The sequence below is a fragment of the Carcharodon carcharias genome, chromosome 4 (assembly GCF_017639515.1).
Source record: "Carcharodon carcharias isolate sCarCar2 chromosome 4, sCarCar2.pri, whole genome shotgun sequence".
In the NCBI taxonomy this organism is placed as follows: Eukaryota; Metazoa; Chordata; class Chondrichthyes; order Lamniformes; family Lamnidae; genus Carcharodon; species Carcharodon carcharias.
In genome coordinates, this window is record NC_054470.1 from 140,846,618 (window position 1) to 140,872,790 (window position 26,173).

Below are 26,173 nucleotides of genomic sequence, written 5' to 3' on the forward strand. Positions count from 1 at the left end.
GACACTTTCCATCACTTTGAGGATCGAGAGTAGACTGATGGTGTGGTAATTGGTTGGGGTGGATTTGCCCTGCTTTTTGTGGACAGAATATACCAGGGCATATTGCTGAGTGATGCCAGCATTGTAGCTGCATTGGAACAGTTTGGTTAGGGGCGCAGCTAGTTCTGGAGCGCAAGTCTTCAGTACTATTGTTAGAATGTTATCAGGGTCCATAGCCTTTGCAGTATACAGTGCTTTCAGCCGTCTCTTGATATTGAATTGGCTGAAGACCGGCGTCTCTGATGCTGGGAACCTCCGGTGAAGGCCGAGATGGATCATCCACTCGGCATTTCTGGCTGAAAATGGCTGCAAATGCTTCAGCCTTGTCGTTTGCACTGAGGAGCTGGGCTCCCCCATCATTGAGGATGGGGATATTTGTGAAGGCGGTGGCTTATATTGGCTAATTTTGCAGCTGCTAGAATTTTTTGCAGATCTCATGGCTCTCTGGCACAAGTGGAACAGTATTAGGAACCTCCAAATTACCACCAATCTATCTGGTGTGTTCTGAATGCTTCTGTAGGGCTTTTAGCAGAATTTTAAGATCTTAGAAAATACTTTTCTTATGCTTAGCACAAAAGTCATCTCCCAGAGACAAAGCACTCTCACTGCCTTTACTCTGAAGTGTGACCAAGTGTGCAAGCAGTCTCAGAAAACTTATGTTTGATGAAAAGATTTATGTTATGACTTTGAACTTATGCTAAATGGTCATTTCAACTCTGGTGATAATTAATGTCAAGCATGTCACACTCTTTTGCATTACACTGAATAGCCAGAATTGTTGAAACAACCATATATATCAAAGACCTATTCAGTAACCTCAAATTTATAACAGTGTAACAAAATTAAAGCAAAAACTTGATTTTATCTTTTACATAGAACTATAGAAGTTTATAGTGTACCTTTTCTGTACCAGCTTTTTGCTGGAGAAGTCCAAAACTAATCAAACTGCCTCGATCTCTTCCTGTAGCCATGCATCTTCCCCTGCTTCAAGTGCTATCGACTCTTCCTTTAAAAGATACAGTGGTGCCTCTCTCAACTATTTCCTGTGACAAACAATTCTACGCACTTAATAACTTAATGTGTAAAGAAAGTTATCCAAACTTCTCTCTGCACTTTCTTTTAAACTGATTGCCCCCTGTTATTGACTCTCCAACCAGAGGAAGTAGTCAGACCCGATTAAACCCTTAATCATTTAAAACTATTTCAGTGAATCTTCTTTAAGGTTTTTCCTGCTCCAGTGCAAATAGTCTCGGTACAAGTCTGTTCTCATAACTATTGCCTTCACATCCCTGGCAAGATCCTAGTGAAGCTACGCAGCACTTCCTCTATGAATTTAATCACCTTTTTTACAGGAGAATGCTGACAACTGCACACAATACCCCAACTACATCTTATCTGTGGCTGATAAAAGTGAAATTGAATATAGAAACTAGAGAAAAAACATTGCAAAAGCAAAATACTGTAAAAGCTGTAAATTGCTTCCAAGTTACATATCATCCTGGAAAAACTCAGCAGGTCTGGCAGCATCGGTGGAGAAGAAAAGAGTTGACGCTTCGAGTCCTCATGACCCTTTTTCCAGGTAATTCTGTTTATGTTTTGGTTTTCCAGCATCCGCAGTTTTTTGTTTTTATTTACATATCATCCTGACTTGATTGACATTCCTTTATCATTGCTGAATCCTAGAACACCCTACTAACAGGACTGGGGGAATATTAAAAATTTGAAATTTGCCTCCAGCCTGCCCATTTCAGTCAGAATTTTTCATTTGGTGGGTAGGCTTGGCGGGAGCAGTCGTGGAGCCGATTGCGATCGGCTCCATACTGCCATTTTACACGTTGTAGCACTCAGGGCTACCTGTGCAGGCAGGGGGAGCAGAGAGGGTTGGGCCAGCGCTCTTTCGCGTGTGCAAGTGCTTCAATCTCCCTGAGGCACAGAGCTGCCTCAGGGAGATTGAAGGGCTTTTGAAATTATTAAATAAATGGAGTAAAAATTTATTTAAACATGTCCCCTCATCACATGAGATGGACATGTTTTTATATTTTGGAAACATTTCTCATTTCATTAATAAAAGCTTTAGGAAAACTCATCCCGCTTGTGGATGAGGTTTCCTAAAAAACGTGAAGGCCGCTTGGCCTTTTCGCCTGCCTGCCAACCATAAATTTGGACAGGCAGTATTAACAATTACATTAATTACTTCCTTAATGGCCTTAATAGGCCATTTATCTATTGGCAGGTGAGCAGCTGACTCCAGTGCACGCGCACCGAATGAAACGTCGCGACACAGCACGATGAGGTTGGGACACACACCCGGCATCATTGCGCATCCTTTTAACCATCGGCGTGTCAGGCCTGCCCCGCACATCAACTGAAAAATCCTGCCCTTTGAGTTTTATTATGGGCAGTGTGGGGGTGGGCAACCAATCTACCTGCAGGACGCAGGTTGGTCATTTAAGTATTACAATGAGGCTGCCTGCCTCAGAATTAACCACCATTTAAATTTACCCTTAATCTCTCAGGTTTTCTGGGCCTCAGGAAACCCATCGGCTAGAGGGAGCTAGAAGTCCCTTTAAACAGGCTGTGTTTTAAATTCTCAGGATAGAAATCCCCATGGGAATGTTCCAGGGTGAAAATATAAGCCTCCTTGAAGCTCCTTCTGCAGACAATCTTCAGGAATTAGTCCAATTTGCCTTGGATGGCCAACAGCCCAGCAACCTACAGAACTCTGCATCAAGTACTCCATTTGTCTCAAGCACCAGTACACCCACCATGGGGTATTTAGTCAGTTTGAGGAGGATGCACTAAGTTGATCACAGAATGATCAGGAAGTGCAGGGATTTGCTGGTCAGACACCATGGCCAGATTATGTCCTTTGTAAGCTGCCGGTCCCTTGGATTTAGACCTCATGGGCAGGATTTTCCATTTTGGGCCAGGACCCTGACGTCTGGATCAAATGTGAGTCCTGACTTCCCACTATTTCAGACTCAACAAGTAAACATCAACTTTTGCTGAATTGGCCAATGAGTGGTCGGGGCATACCTGCTATCCAATTAAGTATGGTGGGTGGGCTTTCAAAGCTGGAGGGCCAAGAGGAGACCCCCTGGCATTAAAGCTTGAGGTACTTTCTGAACACTTTTAAAGTGTACGGGAATCTACTAACTGCATTTGAGCTGTCTTGATGACAGTTATCTGAAATTTAGTCCACCATTGGTTGAATGACAACATCAAGATATTTACTTCAGAGCAACCAGTGAATGAGAAGGATGGTAGCATCTGGCGCAAATCAACCTGGTTTTGATTCCACCTTTCATTCCCATGTTATCTCCCAAAATACCTAAGGAAATTTCCATATTCTGAAATAGCAAACAAAAATATTGCCACCCAGAAATTTTGACAAATAAAAGGTAAAATTCAAAACACTGTTGCAAATCCACTTATATAAAGATGGCATATGAATGATATATGAATGGTATTCATTTACTTAAGTCCAAAAGATTTGTCAAATGGTTTATAGCCATAATCATAACTGAAGAACCAGAAGCACAAGGGGAATGTCATTGAGTACTGAAGTTACTTAAGGGAATAGATAGATTGATAATGTACGTGAGATTTCCACACTGCGTTAGGAGAGGGAAGTTGTACAGAAAATTCAGATTTAACTATGTTATTCTCAGGAGTGGTGAATATATGGACCTGACTGTCCAAGGAGGTGGTGAAGGCAAAATTAGGTAAAGAAGTTAAAGGGTTGAGCAGAATGCTATTAGTGCCTGTGACAAGCCAGATGAACTGCTGAGTTTTTGCCACCCCTGTACTTTCCTATAAAACTTTACATAATTTAAATATCAAAGGACAGCTGCCACACACTTTAGGCGGCCATAAAAGGCTAGCCAGAACATTATGCACTGTACAGTGGGCAGAGATTTGCTAATATGGATCTGTGTCAATATCCTCATCTCCACTTGCTATTCAACACTAATACCATAGGTTATGTAAAATAGAAAATTTGCCCTTTTAAACACATGGCACTTTTTATGGGAAAATACTTTCAATTCCCTGCAGGTAAAAATAATATCAATATTAATGATCTTAGCACATATAATGATTCGGAAATAACTGATTAAAGTGGGCACATAGGCTCAGAACTACAATATTTTTACTGCGTTGCAGCCAGTCTAGTTTGATCAACCTGACTATCTTTAGCGGAGAAGAAAAGAGTTGACGTTTCGAGTCTTGCATCCGCAGTTTTTTGTTTTTATATCTGACTATCTTTAGCCTTGCTGGGGTCCAAAGGGGTGCTTATATAGCAATGAAGAAAATAACTGGACTGTTTTCATGATTTCTAAAAGAGAACTTATATCTGATGTATGGCATCATGATGCAGAAACATGAATGATAGCCTCAAGCAAATGCTAATAGGCATTTTAGTGATAGCTCTTGAAACCGATTAAGCAAATGCAATATGTTGCTGCTTTATGGGCATTGGTTGGCTTTTATTTTCTTCCCTATGTATAAGTGACTTTAAATAAATACTCAGAACTTTAATTGCACTGACCTATTTGTTTTACTGAAATGTAAGCATGTATCTTGTTTACCATCTTGGAGGTACTATCTCAAGGGCAAATGACTGTACTCTTAATCTGTCTTAATAATGTTTTATGGGCCTTACCCATATTTGTTGAGAACTTATTCTATTAGTGAGCTACAGTGGACTTATCAAATTATATAAAGTAATAGTGTGAGGCATATAAGTAAGTCTTGCACCATTGGAGGTGTTATCTTTTCGATAAGATGTTAAACTGAAGGTGTACGTAAAATATTCCCATGACACTATCTAGAACAAGAACAGGGAAGTTCTGTCTGATGTTCTGACTAATAACCAACACCTGAAACAGATAAACTGGCCTTTATTACACTGGGAATTGTGATGCATAATCTTATTCTGGCATTTCCTACATTAAGAGTATTTAATTGCCTAGAAAGCACTTTGGGGCATCCTGAGGTCATGGAAGGTACAATATACAACAGCTCGGTGAAAACAATATTATCAGTGAACCTGACTGGCATGGATGAAACCCATGTCTGAAATGTGAAAGATTATTATTCTATCCCACTGACTCAGATGTTTTTTTTTACAACAATAAAAAGCTGCACTTTTGTAATAAAGTAGTTTTGCCCATTTAAGATACCTAGGCCTGAATTTTACCCTTAGCGGATGTGCACAATCGGCAGGCCCGGGACCGGTTAGGAAACAGGCACCCAACTGTGACTTCATGCTGTCTGGCCAATCAAGGCCTGCCCAGCGTAAAACGCATCTTCCCAATGGTCGGGAAGGACTGGGCAGGGGTGGGGCCTGTCGGGTGCCAGATCCAATGGTGACCCTGGGGCAGTTTAAAAATCACAGAGGCAGCTCCTTGAAGGCTGCCAGGGAAGGATCATATGTTCTGTGTTTTGAGACTGAAGCTATGGCCTCAATGGCGGCTGAAGATGCCAGGCGGGAGGGCAGGTCGGGTAGGCACTCAGCCCACCGGTTTTCGGATGAGTGCCTTGCGGTGCTCTTGGAGGAGGTGGCTGCCAGGAGGGACACCCTTGTTCCCAGAGATGGATCAATGTGGAGAAATGTTAAGGGCAAGCCATCACCCCATGGAGCTCAGGGGTGTTAGAGTCTGAGTGCCAACTGTCAATAACGCCAGAGCTGGCCAAGGGGGTGAGCCTCGGCTGCTTGGACTGAGTGCCGTGCAGCTTAAGGGCCACGACTCGGCTTTGTCCTGCAAGGTGCTCCTCAGGTAGGGTTGGCTAGGCTGCAATGGCACTGCAGGTAAAGAGTGGACAAATCAATACTCCTCTGTCTTTTTGGGAGAAGATGAGCCATAACCACACTGAGAGGTCACAGACAGGCACAGGCCCCCAAAGCCTCCTAATATTGACCAGATTTGAGCAGGAAACCTTGGAGCTAGAGAGGCACCATGCACCTCTTTCAGCCGGTTGTGGAGAAGCAGGGGTGTCAGATGAAGGTAAGAGTGCAGTGCACAGAGGTGAGAGTTTCAGATTGTGCAAACATTCTTGTGTACTCTCTTAATTGATGGGAGCCCCAAAACTGGAGTCCCCATTGATCATTGAAAGACAATGACACCATGATGCAGATCTCCGTTGTCTCATCAGGGTGCCTAGCATGCACAGTGACAGTGTGATGATTTAAACTAACGACATGTCATTGTTCTCCCATGGATTCGCCAGTGCGCACTAGTAGGCAGGACCCTGAAGAGCCACCCCTGATGCCAAGGAACACCCGGCTTCAGCTGCACCTGCATCACACCTGCTCTCTGAACCAGGCACCAGTGCAGATACCAGCACCTCGCTGAGTGTTAGATCTTCTGCTAGACTGTCAGAGCAGCGCGTTGAGGGCACTTCACACTTGCTTGAGTGCAGATGGAGCCAGAGACTGCCCAGGGCGCCAGCAGTCAGAAGGCTGCTGGGGACTAGGACGATGTTGAGTCAAAGGCAGATGATGAGCCTCTGAAGTTGTCCATTAGGCAACAGATGCTGGATGTCCAGCAGGATATGGGGGAGGATCTGGTGGAGATCCATGAGGTATGCGTGCCATGATCACTGTTGTGGAGGAGGCCATGTGGAGCATGAGCACTGTGTTGACCCTCATGGCCGAGAGCACTGCCTCCTCCATTGAGAGAGCGGCGACTCCAGGGACAGAATCAGGGGTTCCTGGGGTTGTGCTCAGACCTGCCAGCCCTCACACAGGTAATGACCTCAGGTGAGAACCAGTGTGGGAGATGGATGAGGCACCCTGTATCCCTGCTAGATGCCCGTCCATCAATGGTGAACAGGGAGGTCCAGAGTGACCTCACATTGGCGCATGGGCTGCTTGGCATCTCTGTGGGCTTCTCTCAAGGCACTCTGGATGATGGCAGCAGCTCATCTGCCCCTCTGTCCGGGACCGTGGCATCAGATGAGGTTGCGGTGACTGGGGAGACGCCAGCCATGGCACTGGCTGCTTTCTGCCAGGCGGGGCCTGCACAGACTCCACTGGCCAGAGGACGATCACCAAGGCCAACAAGACAGCACAGTCAGCAGGCTGCCTCCAACGCCACTGCCAGCAAGGGGAGGCAGCAAGAGGCAGCACTCATAAACATAGCATAAGAGGGAACTTCACGGGTGATCTTCTGTTCTGTAATGTTTAGTTTATGTTTGCTGGTATGGAAATGAACAGCAGAGATTGTAATGTTAATTTGTTTTGAGTGTGAAAATAAATGTTGCTTTTGTCATAATGGCCTGAGTAAGCTTCAGCTTTTTTTTTGGTGTAGGGTACATCAGTATCTAATGCTGAACCTGAGTGGCTCTAAACTTTATTGCACAGGCACTGAGTGGACTTTGAGTTCAAATGAAAAGGTAATTTCAGACATCCGGGATGGAGGAAGCAGCCCTGGCATGAGGTAGAAACAAATCTTTGGCAGCCTAGATGAAGGAGCGTTGGATCAAGGCATCCCTGGTGTCCCTGCCTCCCTGAAGGATGCAGGGGTCTTCCTCCAAGCTCTCAGTGTTCTCCTCACTGAGCTCCTTTTCTGACTCACTACTGGATTCATCCTCTGATCTGTGGAACAAGTCTCTCTTTCTCCAGTGGGTCCCCCCTTGCCAGTGCCAGGTTTGGAAAGCACAGCATGCAACCACTATCCTGACACTCACTCTGGGGTGTATTATAGTGCCAGCCCTGAAAGGTCCAGGCATCAGAAGCAAATCTTCAGAAAATCTATCGTCCTCTCTATCACCGCCCTTGTGGAGACATGGCTCTAATTATAATGCTGCTCTGCCTCTGTTCTTGGGTAGCGGAGAGGTGCCATAAGTCACTTTTTCAAAGGATAGCCCTTGTCACCCAGCAGCCATCCATCCAGTCAGGCTGGAACACTGAATAGCCTTGGCACCTGGGAGTGTCTGAGGATATAAGCGTCTTTGGAGCTTCCAGGATACCTTGCATAACCTTGCAGAATCTACATCTTGTGGTCACAAACTATCTGGACGTTGATCGAGTGGAATCCCTTCCTGTTGACGAAGGCACCTGGCTGACCCGCTGGCGCCTTGATGGCCACATGTGTGCAGTCTGTTGCATCTTGGATGCGGGGGAGCCCAGCAATTGCTGAAAACCTTCGGGCTTGTTCAGCCTGGCTGGCCTCGTCCATAAGGAAATTAATAAATGTCATTACCTGCCTGAACAGAGCTGATGACACCGCGTGTGACTTTACGTCCGATGGGGTCGGACATGTACCCGCCCGTGAGGCGTAAAGTTCTGCCCATAATATCATAATTCCTTTAATACTACTATCTTATGAAGCTCACAACAAGGACATTAGTGAACCAGTTGGGTTTTTACAACAATCAATGATAGTTTCATGCTCATCATTACTGAGACTAGCTTCATATTGCAGATTTAATTAATTGAATTTAAATTCTACCAGCTGCTGTGACAGGATCAATTCAGCAATTCTGTGTTACTATTATTTTAGTTGACAGCTTTTGCCAAAACAAAGAAAAATGAAACTAGGGCTGAATATATCAATAGCAGAGATTTAAATGCGTAGAAGATTTTTCATCCTTGCTACATAGAATAGTTTAATACCATCACGAATACAAAGACTAAATGGAGCTTTAAGGAAAAATGCACTTGAAAATAATATGGGAATTATTATGACAGCTGTAGCTCATTCAAACTATAGTATTCATGCTGTCCTTACCTGTGCTATTAGCTTTTCCTCTGAAAACATCATCATAGGACTTCCATTGCTGAATTATCTGATAGACGTATATAAATATCACAAAGACTCCCACAAGGCACAGTAGAGGCATCAGAGCTGCTGTGGCAAGAGCAGCATAAATATTTGGAATGAAGCACCTATGGACAGCAAAGAATAGAGAACAAAAATCCCTTTCAGTGGACATCTTTGTCAGCCTACTTTTCATATGGTCAGATAACACCTTTACAGTTCAGTTCACAAAAATATTCATTTTATTGAGGTGAATGGTGGTTTAATATGTTTAAACATTCTTTGCACCTCTGTGTACATCTTTATGAAATATCAAACCATTGTAATCTCCCGGCGGCACAAAGATAACATTCCCCAATAACGCGGGTTCAACTCCTGTACTCCTGAGGCCATCCATGAAGGCCCCGCCTTCTCAGCATCACCCCTCTCCTGAGGTGTGGTGACCCTCAGGTTTAACTCACCACCTGTCATCTCTCTCTAATGAGAGCAGCCTATGGTCCTTTGGGACTAGAGTGAATTTCACTTTCAACGCATCATTGACCCTTTTACTGTGTTCTGGTCGCCAGTGATTTTTGTCTCCAGCTTAACGTATCCTTTCCCCAAGTGAGTAACATTATTGTAGCTGGCACAATTGCACCAGAAACTTAGGGCTGGATTTTTGTAGAATTGGGCCTTTAAAAATGGCAGGCTGGACCCGGATGCAGAAGTCCTGCCCCTATTTCCAGCTGATACTATTTTTGCGAGCAGTGGGAAGGGGCAGGGTATCACTCAGACAGGTGAGAAAGCAGAACTCATCAGGATCATTTGAAATTAGCGCTGAATTCAAATAGACCACATTTTTGATGTTTCAAGAGCCTTAACCTGTATTGTGGTAGTTACGAATTTATGGAGGAGACGTAAGTGCTCTTGAAGGGCGGTGAGGTCTGTTAAGTGTCATGAATTATCATGATTGAAGTTATTTAAATCCTCAGCCCTTTAAATATGAAAAAAACAAGCTACAGCTCTCAGATTAAAAAACAAACAAACATGCACTGCTGGAATGCATTGATTGATGGGCCATCTTTATTTTATTCATTCACGGGATGTGGGCATCACTGGCTAGGCCAGTATTTACTGCCCATTCATAACTGCCTTTGTTCAGAGGGTATTTAGGAGGCAACCACATTGTTGTGGGTCTGGAGTCACAAGTAGGCCAGACCAGATAAGTACAGCAGATTTCCTCCCCTAAAGGACATTAGTGAACCAGATGTGTTTTTATGACAATTGGCAATGGTTTCATGGCCATCATCTGACTTAATCCCAGGTTTTTATGGAATTCAAATTTTAGCATCTGCCATGAGATTTGAGCCCGGATCCCCAGAGCATTAGCCTGGGTCTTAGCAATACCTGTCCAGTGACAATACCAGCGCCTCCCCCTGGTGTAACTTAGGACAAAAAACATTACCCTCTGTTCCAGCAGTTTCAATAGATTTTATTGTTGACATTTCCCAAGGGTTAGTGTTACAGCTGAGCCCATTATGAAGGCTAGGTTAAGTTTCAAAAACTCCAAAGTCTCATTGGGGTGGCTAAGCTCAGACTTGCATTCAAGAGGCTATTAAAGGATTAACTGTCTTTGATGTGGTTACCAAATAGAAGGTTACTTTTAAAACAGATTGACCACTTGAATAGATAAAAATCTTTGGATGGGTTTCAGGAACGAGAGTCTTTTTCTGTACCTAGTGTGTATGAGCAGGAGTTCTCTTAGATTGTTAGAAGTTTGAGTTTTTTCATCTCCACATGTCTCCTAAGGACTGCCCACAGTGGATACTGGGTGGCTGGTTCTGGAGGTGGCATCAGGGAATGAGGTGGCATGGGGATATGGGGGGCATGGGGGTGGGTAGGGGGTTACAAGGGGTGAGGACTAGAGTGCCTAACAGCCTTTTATAAAACCAGGCTGAAGTCTCAGAGAACTCAAGCAGTCCCTCTAACCAGGCTGTCTTGATACTCGCCCGCCTCTGTGGCCATCTCTGAACTGCCTCCGGAAGCAGAACGTTTGATTGAATAATGCCCCCAACCCCCAAACCTGCCACACCGATAGCGAAAATCAGGCATGCAAGAGTTGGTTCCAAGGAGATTGATCCTTAATCCAGCCTTTAATCTCCAGTCCTATTCATACTTCGGAAACAATAAAAGTAATTTACTGAAGTTCCACTCTCAACTCAAAGCAGTGAGAGTGGCAGCAGACTTAAGGCTATAATATGATAGCTCATGTCTTCTGATCCACACTTACTATTAGGGAGGCTTTGTGCTGGGAGAAGATTTTATCAATTTAGATTAATGCTAAAGTCCACCAATTTATAAATTAATGTAGACCTTTTAAATAACAAAAATGAAAGAACACTGATACATCTTTAGATTACTCCCATTTGTTTTCATTCATGGGATGTGGATGTCACTGGCTAGGACATGTACTGCCCATCCCCTAATTGTCTTTCAGAAGGTGGTGGTGCGCTGCCTTCTTGAACCACTGCAGTCCAGGTGGTGTAGGTACACCCACATTGTATCTACAGAAGGTTTCATATCCTTCAGAATTTCACCACACAATAACACAATTGTAAATTGACAGATGCTTTAAAGTTATATCATAATTGCATTGTAGTAAATTATAGTCTGAAACATACTTTCTGTTCATTTACTGGATGTGGGCTTCACTGGCTGGACCAGTATTTATTGCCTATCCCTAGTTGCCCTTGAGAAAGTGGTGGTGAGCTGCCTTCTTGAACCACTGCAGTCCATGTGGCGCAGGTACACTCACAGTGCTGTTAGGAAGGAAGATCCAGGATTTTGACCCAGTAAGTGAAGGAACGGTGATATATTTCCAAATCAGGATGGTGAGCTACTTGGAGGGAACTTCCAGTTGGTGGTTTTCCCATCTGTCTGCTGCCCTTGTCCTTCTAGAAGGTAGTGGTCATGGATTTGGAAGGTTTTGTCTAAGGAGCCTTGGTGAATTCCTGCAGTGCATCTTGTAGATGGTACACGTTGCTGCTACTGTGCATCGGTGGTGGAAGGAGTAAATGTTTGTGGATGTGGTGTCAATCAAGCTGGCTGCTTTTTCCTGGACGGTGTCAAACTTCTTGAATGTTGTGGGAGCTGCACTCATCCAGGCAAGTGGGGAGTATTCCATCACACCCCTGACTTGTGTCTTGTAGATGATGGACAGGCTTTGCGGAGTCAGGAGGTGAGTTACTAGTTGCACGATTCCTAGCCTCTGACCTGCTCTGGTAGCCACAGTATTTATATGGCTAGTCCAGTTCAGTTTCTGGTCAATGGTAACTCCCAGGATGTTGATAGTGGGGGATTCAGTGACAGTAATGCCACTGAATGTCAAGGGGTGATGGTTAATTCTCTCTTGTTGGAGATGGTCATTGCCTGGCACTTATGAGGTGGCGTGAATGTTACTTGCCACTTGTCAGCCCAAGCCTGGATATTGTCCAGGTCTTGCTGCATTTGGACATGGACTGCTTCAGTATCTGAGAAGTTACAAATGGTGCTGAACATTGTGCAATTGTCAGCGAACATCCCCACTTCTGACCTTACGATGGAAGGTAGGTCATTGATGAAGGAGCTGAAGATGGTTGGGTTGAGGGTTCTAACCATGCGGAACTCCTGCAGTGATATCCTGGAGCTGAGCAGACTGACCTCCAACAACCACAACCATCTTCCTTTGTGCTAGGTATGACTCTAACCAGCAGACTGTTTTCCCCTGACTCCCACTGACTCCAGTTTTGCTAGGGCTCCTTGATCCAACACTCTCAAATGCTGCCTTGATGTCAAGGGCAGTCACTCTCACCTCACCACGGGAGTTCAGCTCTTTTGCTCATGTTTGAACCAATGTTGTATTGAGGCCAGGAGCTTAGTGGCCCTGGCTGAACCCAAACTGGGCGTTAGTGAGCAGGTTATTGCTAAGCAAGTGCAGCTTGATAGCATTGTTTATGATCCCTTCCATTACTTTACTGATGATGGAGACTAGTCTGATGGGGTGCTAATTGGCCGTGTTGGATTCGTCCTGCTTTTTGTGTACAGACGTACCTGGGTAATTTTCCACATAGCCAGGCAGATGCCAGTGCTGTAGCTGTATTTGAACAGTTTGGCTAGGGGCACGGCAAGTTCTTGAGCATGTCTTCTGTACTATTGCCGGAATATTGTTAGGGCCCATAGCCTTTGCAATATCCAGTGCCTTCAGCCGTTTCTTAATATCATATGGAGTGAATCGAATTGGCTGAAGACTGGCATCTATGATGCTGGGGACCTCTGGAGGAGGCCGCGATAGATTATCCACTCGGCACTTCTGGCAATTGTAGCAACTGTTTCAGCCTTATCTTTTGCACTGCTGTGTTGGGCTGCCCCATCATTGAGGATGGGGATATTTGTGAAGCCTCATCCTCCAGTGAATTGTTTAATTGTCCACCACCATTCACAACTCAATGTTGCAGGACTGTAGAGCTTAGATCTGATCTATTGGTTATGGGATCACTTAGCTCTGTCTATCACTTGCTGCTTATGCTGTTTGGCACACAAGTAATCCTGTGCTACAGCTGCACCAGGTCGACACTATTTTTAAGTATGCCTGGTGCTGCTCCTGCCATGCCTTCCTGCACTCTTCATTGAACCAGGATTGATCCCCTGGCTTGATGGAATTGGTAGAGTGGGGGATATGCTGGACCATGAGGTTACAGATTGTGTTCGAGTACAATTCTGCTGCTGCTGATGGCCCACAGCATCTCATGGATGCCCAGTCTTGATTTGCTAGGTCTGTTCGAAATCTATCCCACTTAGTACAGTGGTACTGCCACACAATACACTGGAGGATATCCTCAATGTGAAGGCAGGATTTCGTCTCCACAGCAACTGTCCGGCATTCACTTCTACCAATACTGTCACGGACAGATGCATTTGTGGCAGGCAGATTGATGAGGATGAGGTCAAGTATGTTTGTTCCTCTTGTTGGTTCCCTCACCACCTGACGCAGACCCGCTCTAGCAACTATGTCATTTAGGACTCGGCCAGCTGTCAGTTGTGATGCTACTGAGCCACTGATGATGATGGACGGTGAAGTCGCCCACCCAGAGTACATGCTGCGCCCTTGTCACCCTCAGTGCTTCCTCCAAGTAGTATTCATCATTGAGGAGCGTTGATTCATCAGCTGTGGTGGTGGGGGGGGGGCGGGGGGGGTGTATGCAGTAGTCAGCTGAAGGTTTCCTTGCCCATGTTTGACCTGATGCCATGAGACCTCATGGGGTCCAGAGTCGATGTTGAGGATTCCCAGGGCAATTCCCAACTGTATACCACTGTGCTGCCACCTCTGCTGTGTCTGTCGTACCGGTGGGACAGGACATACCCAGGGATGGTGATGGTGGTGCCTGGGGCATTATCTGTAAGATCTGATTCCATGAGGATGACTATGCCAGGCTGTTGCTTGAATAGACTGTGAGACAGCTCTCCCAATTTTGGCACTAGCCCCTAGATGTTAGTAAGGATGACTTTGTAGGGTCCTCCTGGTACCTAGGTCAATGCCGGTTGGTCTGTCTGGTTTCATTCCTTTTTTGAGACTTTGTAGCTGTTTCATACAACAGAGAGACTTGCTAGGCCATTTAAGAGTCAACCACATTGCTGTGGGTCTGGAGTCACATGTAAGCCAGACCAGGGAAGGACGGCAGATTTCCTTCCTTAAAGGACATTAGTGAACCAGGTGGGCTTTTATGATAATTGACAATGGTTTCATGGTCATCATTAGACTTTTAATTCCAGATTTTTATTGAATTCAAATTCCACCATCTACAGTAACGGGATTCGAACCCGGGTGCCCAGAGCATAACTCTGGATCTCTGGGTTACCAGTCCAGCGACAATACCACTACACCATCACCTCCTCTTAAATGCCTGAATTAAATCATATTTCATAAGAACATAAGATAAGAAAGTAAGGAACAGGCTCAGCAGTAGACCATATGGCTGCTTGAGCTTGATCCACCAATCAATATGATCATGACTGGTCCTCTGAGACAGAGCACAGAGACCAAATATCTATCTATCCCAGCCTTGAATATAAGAAAAGAAAAGTACAGCACAGGAACAGGCCCTTCGGCCCTCCAAGCCTGCGCTGATCATATTGCCTGTCAAGCTAAAACATTTTGCACTTCCGGGGTCCGTATCCCTCTATTCCCATCCTATTCATGTATTTGACAAGCTTCCTCTTAAACACCACTATCGTACCTGCTTCCACCATCTCCTCTGGCAGCGAACTCCAGACACTCACTACCCTCTGCGTAAAAAACTTGCCCCACCACATCTCCTCTAAAGTTTTCTCCTCTCACCTTAAATCCATGTTCCCTAGTAATTGACTCTTCCACCCTGGGAAAAAGCTTGTGACTATCTACTCTGTCCATGCCACTCATAATTTTGTAAACTTCTATCAAGTCACCCCTCAATCTCCGTCGCTCTAGTGAGAACAATCCAAGTTTCTCAAACCTTTCCTCATAGTTAATAATCTCCAGACCAGGTAAACCTCCTCTGCACCCTCTCCAATGCCTCCATATCCTTCTGGTAATGTGGTGACCAGAATTGCACGCAATATTCCAAGTGTGGCCTAACCAAGGTTCTATACACTGCAGCATGACTTCCCAGCTTTTATACTCAATACCCCTGCCGATGAAGGCAAGCATGCCATATGCCTTCCTGACTACCTTATCCACCTGCGTTGCTACTTTCAGTGACCTGTGGACCTGTACACACAGATCTCTCTGCCCATCGATGCACTTAAGGGTTCTGCCATTTACTGTATAATTCCTACCTGTATTAGACCTTCCAAAATGCATTACCTTGCATTTGTCTGGATTAAACTCCATCTGCCATTTCTCTGCCCAAGTCTCCAACCGATCTATATCCCGTTGTATCCTTTGACAATCCTCTTCACTATCTGCAACTCCTCCAACCTTAGTGTCGTCTGCAAACTTACTAATTAGCCCAGTTACATTTTCCTCCAAATCATTTCCATATACTACAAACAGCAAAGGTCCCAGCACTGATCCCTGTGGAACACCACTAGTCACAGCTCTCCATTCAGAAAAGCACCCTTCCACTGCTACCCTCTGTCTTCTATGACCAAGCCAATTCTGTATCCATCTTGCCAGCTCACCTCTCATCCTGTGCAACTTTACCTTCTGTACCAGTCTGCCACGAGGCTCCTTGTTAAAGGCCTTACTGAAATCTATGTAGATAACATCCACTGCCCTTCCATCGTTCATCTTCTTTGTCACTTCCTCGAAATATTCAATGATTATTGAGTATAGCATTTGGGATAGATAATTCCAAAGATTTACAATACTCAGTGAAGCAATTTCACTCTACTGCAGTCCTAAATGGTCCTGAGACTGTACTCAGCGTGGCCTCACTAAAGTGCTTTACAATTATCTAGATGTAATTGTTCTTGTACTCTAATCCTCTTGCATGCAAGGCCAACATGTTTTGTGCCTTCCTAATTGCTTGCTATACCTGCATGCTAACTTTCTCTGTTCCTTATATGAGTACATCCAAGTCTCTCTAAACATCAACATTTAGAAGTTTCACGCCTTGTAAAAAAAGTTCTGCTTGTCTATTTTTGTTACAAAAGTGAATAACCTTACATTGTACTCCAACTACCACCTTGTTACCTACTCAATTAACCTAGCTATGTCTCTTTACAGCCTCTTTGTGTCCTCCTCACAGCTTAAATTCCCACCCAACTTTTTGTCAACAAATTTGGAAACATTACTCTTGGTCTCTTTATCTAAGTCAGTAATACATATTGTAACTAGCTGAGACCCCAGCAATGATCCTGGCACCACTCCACTAGTTACAGCCCGCCAACTTGAAAATGCCCCATTTAACACTAATCTCTGCTTCCTGTCCATTAACTAATCCTTCATCCATGCCAATATATCACACCAACACCACAAGCCTTTCTCTTGCGTATTAAACTTTGGTATGAAACCTTGAAAATTATTGAATGGAAATCCAAATATACATATCTACTGATTCCTCTTTATCTACCCTACCAGTTACATCCTTAAAAGACTCTAATAAATGTCAAACATGATTTTCCTTTCATAAAACTATGCTGACTCTGTATGATTATACCATGACCTTCTAAGTGCATTGTTAAGACCTCCTTGATAATGGATTCTAGAATTTTCCCAATGACTGATGTCAAGCTAACTGGCCTGTAGTTCCCTGCTTTCTCTCTCCCCCTTTCTTGAACACCGGTTTTATATTTGCTGACTTCAATCTGCTGGAACTGTTTTAGACTCTAGGGAATTTTGGAAAATCATAATCATCACTATTTCTGCAGTTACCTCTTTTAGAACCCCAAAATATAGTCCATCAGGTCCTGGGGATTTCTCAGCTTTTATTCTCTTAAGCTGCTCTAATACGTTGTCCATGCTGATATTAATATTGATATAATCTTTAAGTCCCTCACTCGTATTTATCTCTTGGGTTACCCTCTATTTCTGATAGGTTTTTTGAGTCCTCTACTGTGAAAGCAGACATAAAGCACTTGTTCAGTATTTCTGCCACTTCTTCATTCACCATGATAATTCCCCTGTCTCAGTCTCTAAGGAGCCAATTTTTTATTTTAGCTACTCTCCGCCTTATTATTAGGATGAACATGGCTGAAGATAATGGGGTCTGAAAATTAGTGGCCAAAGACAATGAGGTCTGAAAATTGTTTGGGATAAGGAATTGTGTACATATTATTGCAAAGTCACTGCAACGTAAGTAGCCAGAAAATTACAGCACCTTTTACGATCTTTGGTGAAATGCAAATACTTCTGGACCAGTGCAAATGGATGGAATTGGAGAAGTACTGTGAGATGAATACAGTTAGATTTAGAGTCCAAAAATGAGCTGAACAACCACCTGAGGGAGGGGGAGAGGGAGTGCAGCACTCTCTCAGTTCAGCCGCTCTGAGAGTGAATGCAATGTTCTCTCATTAGGTCAATCTGACATTCTAGTACTTCCATGGAACTGCCTGATAGTGAAGCAGTGCCTTAGTACTGACTCTATTGCAGTGCAGCACTCACAGTCCTGCCCCTCTGACAGTGCAGTACTCCCTTCAAACTGCATCTCTGAACTTGCAACACCAGATCAATATTTAATCTCTGAGAATTCAGAGATCCCTCTGTACCACCCCTTGGTCAGTGCAGCAGCCCTTCAGTACTCTCACTACAACAATGCAGCACTCCTTTATTACTGACCATCGAGCAATGGTTCTCTCTCAGAACCTCAGTCTGAGAGGTTCAGACCTCTCTTTGTCCTGGCTCTCTGATATTACTGCCTTTTCTCAGCATTGCGCACCTGACAGTACAGCATTCTCTTAATAATGACCAACAGATAAGTGGCTCCAGGCTGGTGCAAGGCGGAGTGATGGTGCCACGGGACCTGTTATTGGCAGAGAGTTTCCGAACTTTAAGACTTCATCCTCTTTTTCTCTGCTTCACCTCAGCCTTATCACCCAGCAGCTGCTCAAGGAAATTGGTGATTGTGTGGCTGAAAGTCTCCTGAATGGCTGCAGCGGAACCAGCCAGAATGACATCTCCTTGACCTCCAACCACAGGTTCCCTCCCTTCCAACCTTGTTAATCCTCCAGTCACAGAATCTGTCTCTGAAGGAGCAGCAAAATAGGGAAGGAGCGAATTTGTGACTGGAGGAGCTGAGGCAGCCAGCGTGGGAGAGACGGAATCTGTGATTGGTGGAGTAGCTGTGTCTCTCCAGTGTTCGCTGGTCCTCCAATCACAACTCAGCAGTCAGCTCTGACTCCCGCTGACTGACAGAGTTGCGATTTTTTTAAAGCCCTGTACCAGTCCTGAACGTTAGAATATATATTTAAAAAGGCAGATTTCTAAAATGCCAATTTTGGAAATTTGCCAAACAACGGAAATACCTCATCCCTGTTTTTATATACCTGTACCTCTTATAATCTGTTTTTTATATACCTGGCAAGTTTACACCCATATTCTATTTTTCCCATTGCATCAACTTTTTTGGCCCTTTGCTGGTTTTTAAAATTATCTCAATCCTCAGGTGTACTACTATTGTTTGCAACATTATAAGTATTTTCTTTTAACTAATACAGTCCTTTAAATTTGCTAATAAGTCATATATTAATTTCGCATGTGTTTTGTGAGGGGACTAAGGCCTTATCCTATATATTTTTTATAAAATAGATATAGATTTCCTCATGCCTATTTCTAAAATTTTAAAAACTGGACAGAGACCTTTTAAAATGGCAGAAGCTATGTCGGTTTGTGACCCTCAAACAAAACAAGTTTTCTGGCAGTATCAGGGAATCTCACACCGTGTTATCTCTGAAGAGATACTAACGATATCCCTGTGGGCTGCACAGATCAAATTCAAAGAGAACCACACAAAGGTCATCTGCAGTTGCTAACCCAGGTTGGCCAAACAGAGTCTATTCATCTGTTAGGACAAAAGAGCCCGCAATCTTCCTTGCAAGTCTTAATAGTTGGAACATTTAACCATCTCGGCTACCCAGGTGAGGGATACACATCCCTTTCCAAAGACAATGTGGAGAGGTGGGAGTCATGTGGCATGTACCTCTAGCTTGTGCAACCAGGAATATTGCATCGCGGTATTGCAAAATCTGTTTGCCATTTTACCATCTAACTAGCAGCAACACAGAAAAGGGGTTCTGCCCAGATTGAATATCTGGCCCCATCTACACTGTTTCTAATAGAACTTCTGTACCATCGCCTACAAGACTGATTTTTCTCTGCATGCCTATCTCATCATGTGAAGTCCACTTTACTGGAAAAGTGAATTATACAGCATTAGTTTTCAGCCTGTCAACCTCTGGGAAGGAATGCCTCACTGGACTTTGATTCTGGACTCTGGAACCTATGTGAAGCACCATTTCTCCCCGCTGTGGTCTCTGCACTGTAAATCTTTCTTTTCCTTTTTACCGTATGAATGCAAAGGGGGCAACATTGCGACCCCCCCTCCCCTTGTGTGTGCAAATAAACTAACCTTTTGAATTCATCCTATCTTGCGTCTGTTGTGGGGTTATTACTAGAAATTGGATCACACTAAAACCGAGCGGTTGGGAAATACACCAATACTTATAAAGGGGGAAGCAAATCAAAACACCTTTCTGTTTACGGATGGGTGGTAAGAGGAGAAATTAGTGCTGTTTAAATTAACCCTCCTCCTGTCAGTAAGTTTTGTGTACAATTTTAATGCAGTTGAGGTGCTAGTTCATTTCATTCTGATGTTGAAAATTAAGATTCTAGGTGGGTTTGGGATTAAGTGGAGATTAAATCCATTAGCCAGGAGTTAAATATAATGGTATTGCTGTTTTCTCTTAAATCAAAATATTTATAGGCAGATAGGATAAAGTTATCAAAAAAGGAACAATGAAATTCTTATTTCATAATCCAAAACATTCCTTTCAATATTTTTCCATTCAATATTTTTCCATTTTCTATATTTTGATTCTTTCAACAGTGTGAAGATGTTAATTCATGAGGACTCGAAACGTCAATTCTTTTTTTCTCCGCCGATGCTGCCAGACCTGCTGAGTTTTTCCAGGTAATTCTGTTTTTGTTTTGGATTTCCAGCATCCGCAGTTTTTTGTTTTTATGAAGATGTTAATTGTCTGGACTCTGTCAAGTTTCTCTCACTGTCAATGAATATAGCCAGTTAGTGGTCTGAATCTGATCAAACATCCAGCTGAACATAATCAGATTTCCAACCAATGAAGAGCAGTTTTTTTTTAAATGGTTTCCCAAACCAACTTTCTCATGCAACGCTGACTCTTACGGACTGAAAAATTTCAGATTTAACATCAGAGGTTGTTAAATAGTCATAAGCTGTTTTCACATAATTAGGTAACATACAAAGAGATCGTTCTGAAATAGTTCTATAGACAGTAGGAGAGGTTAATTGTCTCTAAAGAAACATTTCCAGTTTTTGTGAAACAGTTCTGAAATCCTTCCTGTCTAAACAATAAAATGTATTTTTGATTCCAATACAAGTTTATCACAAAAATGTTGCAAATAACAAAGGCAAAATTAGAAGTTGCAAATTTGCTGAAAATCATTCTTCAGTATTGCTTCACAGAATGAAATGCTTTGTTCCTGAATATTCAGCATTAAGCAGTTAACAGAACAAGCATTTCTTGTGATTCATGACATGGAACTTGTGCAGTTTTTAAAGCTCAAATAAACACTATTCAAAGATTATACCAAAGGTCATGTGTTCCATTGTCTTCTCAATGAGTACAATAGAATCATCTTCCTCCCAAATTAAACTAACATGAAATCACTTGGTGCCTTTCCAGTTCTGACCTTGTGTTTCCCAATAACAGTGAAGATGCACTTCTATCTCACGATTTTCAGTCAACAGGATGTTATTATTTTTGTCTAGGCATTTCATAGACAAGAATAATTTTAATGGTGGGAATTTTTGTCAAGATACTTACCTGTTTGTCAAATCTGTGTGAAAATGATTATCCTCACATTTAAAAGCTCTTAGAGACCATGGGCATGATCTGAAGCAGGGGTTGGGGGGTGGTGTCTGGAATTGCAAGAGAGAAACCCAACATTTTGACTCTGGGGTATTGTGTTCCAAGCTGCGCAGTGAGTGTGATGCACAACTCAACAGTATTTAAAGGGCCAATGCACAGTTGAAATTGGAGGTGTTCAGGGCAGGTGCTGGCCATGTAGCAGCACCAGATTTAATGACACATTGCAGGAATTACCAATGGACATAGTCAAGAGCAGGAGAGCCAGATTTTGTCCCAGAGTGAGTACATTTGCTGATTCAACTAAATTCTCTAATTTAAGCCGCCCCACCACACCCGCTTCACTGTGTCTTGCTTAGCGTTCTCCATCACAGCGCTCCTTACACCCACTCAACTTTCAGCATCATGTGGTCTTGACTTCCTCATCTCCCCATTTATCCATCCACTGTGCCATTTAACCCAATCCTTACACAATGCGATGCATTTGTTTCATTGCCATTCTCAACGAATGTCCTGCATCCATCGAGTGAACACAACAATGGTGTATTTATATAGCATCTTTGATGTAATAAAATGTCTTGAGGTACTTTGACATTGAGCTACATAAGGAGATATTAGGATAAATGACCAAATGTTTTGTCAAGGAGGTGAGGTGGGTTTTCAGGAGCATCTTAAAGGAGGGGAGGCAGTTAGAGTGGTGGAGATTTAGGGAGGGAATTCCAGAACTTAGGACCCATGCAGTTGCAAGTACATAAGTACATCCAACAATGGCGGAGCAATTAAAATAGGGAATGTGCACAGAATTGAAGGAGAGCAGAGGTCCTAAATGGTTGTAAAGCAAGAGAAGGTTTCAGAACTGGGAGGGGCGTGGCCATGAAGAGATTTGAAAACAGGGATGAGAATTTCAACATTATGCCTTATTCTAGCAGGAGCCAATATAGCTTGAGCGCAGGGATGATAGGTGCACGGGATCTTGGTGCAAATTAGGAGGTGAATGGCAGAGTTTTGGATGAGCTCAGTACCCCAACTTCACTCAATTACAGGTCTATATTTCCACTCTTTGTTGTTCAAAAGAGCACAAAAGGCAAGGGAGAGGACTGGACCTAGCGCACCACAAACAGTCCAGCCAACTGATGCAGAGGAGGAGAAACCTGGAGACAAGTGGCACATTTTTGTTATTTTCAGTTGGAGGTAGAGAGATAAGAAAGTTGCAGGTAGCTTGGTGACAGAATTATAAATATCTCTGACATACTCTGATGACTTTATTTCATCAAAGAGAACTGAGTAGTCTGAGTATGGCAGTTGTCAAGATTGTTACTTTGCTATGACTAAATCACATTCTTTCTTTTGTCTTCCTGGTCTAAAACAAGTGTTGCAGGACATCCATGAGGTTGATTTCTCAGAGGTCTTCATTCCTTCTAAGCATGCATGGTCACAGGATGCAGTTAATTAGATTTTAACCTGATGATTCACTCCTCACAAGTGAGCGCAGGTAGATACTGGTAGTAGGGACAGCTGTGGACAGTCTTTGTCAGGGGATGCAACCCTTCCCAAGCTCTGCTCAGTAAGTCACAGGTACTGAACACCAGCAATTCTTGCTGAGCAGCAGGATGCTAGTGGTGTGTCAGCAATTTAGCCAAGCGCTAACAGACATGTCACTCATGCTCAGCTCAATAGCAGCGAGGATGTTGGAGTCCAACTTAATTGCTAGTGGATTGGTGGTGCACAGAATTGCAAGAATGTCTGCCATGTAGAGAGTAGGTGCCTTCAATCAAGGCTCTTGAAGGAGTTCATGTAGGCTGCGATTATGGCTGTGAGGACTTTGGATCCCAACGTGTCTGCCACCTTTGGGATGGCAGATCCTTTATCCACAGCCTTATAGTATGTCACTAATCTTCACCAAATTGGCTGCAACATAGTGCTGAGAATGATGTGTCACTGGCCCAGGAGAGGGATGATGACAACAGGGATCAAGGCAGTGGAAAATTCACTGCAAGTATTCCATATGTCATTCTTTACCTCCCTCATCCAGTAGCCCATATGCTACCTTGTATCTCGATGGTTGAATCTGTCCTAGCATAGGTGCAAGTGGAGCACATTTTAGCATGGCCCTCATGGGCTCCAAAGCCCAGAAATTGTAGTCCAAAAGCACCTTGGCTGTCAAAAATGGGATCAAAGCAGCTTGTCTCTACCTCTGCTGAAGCCACACAGGATACATGTCTTTGTCAAGGTTGGAAGCATTCAAGAAAATGTAACATACCGAGGGCATGTATATGGGTTTTTAATAAAATATTAAGTTTCCTTTTTAATAAAGGCACAGAAAATTCACTGATTAGCACCAATTCCAAGTCTTGGCCATTTTTGCATCCCAAGTGGCAATTCATTCTTTTGCTTGATTTATGATGTCAATATATTACAAAACCATTGGGTAGATGCAATGGGTTGCTGTGTGGTTGAAAGAATATTTAGTGCAAAGTGTAGGGGCAGGGGCTGTGGTACTCATGGTCAGAGCAGACCACAGGGATTTCATTCATTACATTTCAAAAAAGTGAACCTTTGCAATATCAGGTCAACATCAGCAGCATTGCGAGTGTCTGGCCTGGCGAGGGGTATCTGATCTTTAGCCTCCTCCTCCCCATGTTCTCCTTATCCAAAGATGAATGATGAGCCCTTTCATACTCTTCCACCTACAATCCTCTATGCAACATTATGCAGGATGCAGTAACCCAATATTATTGCAGAGACCCTGACTGGTGAACACGAAATGGGATCTCCAGATATATCAAGACATCTGATGCACATCTTCGGCATTCTGATGGCCTGCTTGATGACACACCTGGTGGTCATGTGGTTCTTGTGTAGTGCTCCTGCACCAATGGTGCGGTTTCTCACAGGTGTCATGAACCAAGTTTGAAGGGGGTACCCTTGTCTCCTCTGAGTCATAACTTAATTCTGCTTCCTGGAAGGCCTGAAATGTTGGACTGGCATAGTATAAATGCATTATGACAGCTCCCAAAGAATCTGACACACACCTGCAAGAACTCCATTTTGTGGTTTCACACCAGCTGTGCATTCATGCTTGGATAACCCTTGCAAGTTATAAAAAAAAGTTTTGTTGCTGTGGTGGTGCTTGCATTTTCATATACATGCAGATGATGGCTGCCTGTACATATAGGAATTCAGCCGGAGAGATGAATTAGAGTGTCCACTCATTGGCTACTGTCATCATGGAAAATTTACATAATTTTTGACCCTGGCAAACAATTCGCCAGTGACCTGCCTTATATATTTTTATGCAGCCAACTAGGATATTCTGGATATGTCTGTGGTAGAGGAGAATCTGGAAGGATCTGGAGGCAAAAGTGTTGAGGAAAATGGTCACCTTCACAAACACTGGTAATGCATGACCACCAGTTCAGGAGGAAGCACGTTTCCCTCTTGGAGGCTGAAGGTGTCTACCACTACCTTATGCTCAACCTCAGACTGCGAAGCACTACCCTTCTGAGAGGGAAAGGAAACTGCAAACCCTGTGATGTGGGTTATGCTTTCTGTGTCCTCAGGCGTCACCTTTCTATTTTTCATTCATGGGATGTGGGCCTTATTGGCCAACATTTGTTGCTGTTGAGAAAATAATGCAGAACTGCTTTCTTGATCTGTTGCAATCCATGTGTATTGGTACACGTAGAGTGCTGTTAGGAAAGGAGGTCCAGTATTTTGATCCCGTAACAGTGGAGATATAGTTCAAAGTCAGGATGATGTATGACCTAGAAGGGAAATTGTTCCCAGCTTCTGCTTCTCTTTTTCTTCAAGGCGGTAGAGGTCAGGAGTTTGGAATGTGCTGTCATAGAAAGCTTGGTAAGTTGGTGCAGTGCATCTTGTAGATGATAAAAGCTGCGATTGCTTTACCTCTGAAGAAGGATCATGCTGACTCTAAACGTTTCTTTCTCCACAGACACTGTGAGACCTGCTGAGTTTTCCCAGCACTTTCTATTTTTATTTCATATTTCCAGCATCTGCAGTATTTTGCTTTTATCTTTGCCATAAGTATCTTAGTTGCCATGATATAGTGTCAATGTGTCAATTATAACTCAGGGGTAGCATTCCTTACACCCAAAGTCACTAGGAAATAACTTCACATTCTCTGATCACCCCTGTCCAGAATGGATAATGGTAGAGTTTGGGAAGAGTGTCCTGTAGTCAGCATCGCAGTCAAGCATCTGGGAAGTGTCCTGCAGTCAGCATCACAGTGAAGCGGTCTGGGAAGAGTGTCCTGCAGTCAGCATCACAGTGAAGCAGTCTGGGAAGAGTGTCCTGCAGTCAATTCTTGTTGAAAATAACAAGAGTGACATCACAAGACAGCAAGAGAGAGTGGTGGAGAGATAAGAATCAGCGCAAGTGTGGGGAAGCTTCAAAAAGTGACGGCAGCACAACGGTGAGAGCTGATTGGTGCATAGTGGGTAAATGCTTTTCTCCAGTTTAAAATAGGTTAAGACAAGTAAAGGTAAGGGTTCTAGTTTTTATTTAAAGTAGGTAAATAATTTAACTTTTTTACTGTATTTAATTTAGAGGGTTTTTTTTTCAACTGATGGCATGGCAGGGCAGCTCAGTCCTGTGTTATGTATCACCTGCAACATGTGGGAAGTCCTAGACGTTCCTTGCGCTCTGACTGACCACGTGTGCAAGAAGTGCCACCAGCTGCAGCTACATAACCTCCAACTTCGGGGCTTGAGCGGCAGCTGGAGGCACTGAGGTGCATCTGCTAGGCTGAGGGTTTCGTGGATAGCACATTTTTAGACATGGTCACCCCATAGCTC

The 26,173-nt window shown here is 43.6% G+C and overlaps 1 protein-coding gene across 1 annotated transcript in view; it reads right to left on the bottom strand.

The window, feature by feature from the left end:
* The window catches only part of adgrv1 (adhesion G protein-coupled receptor V1), a 723,938-nt gene that overhangs the window by 68,058 nt on the left and 629,707 nt on the right, over positions 1-26,173 (bottom strand). The window contains 1 exon segment of the mRNA XM_041185339.1: positions 8,775-8,932. Coding sequence (XP_041041273.1) covers positions 8,775-8,932 — 158 coding nt within the window.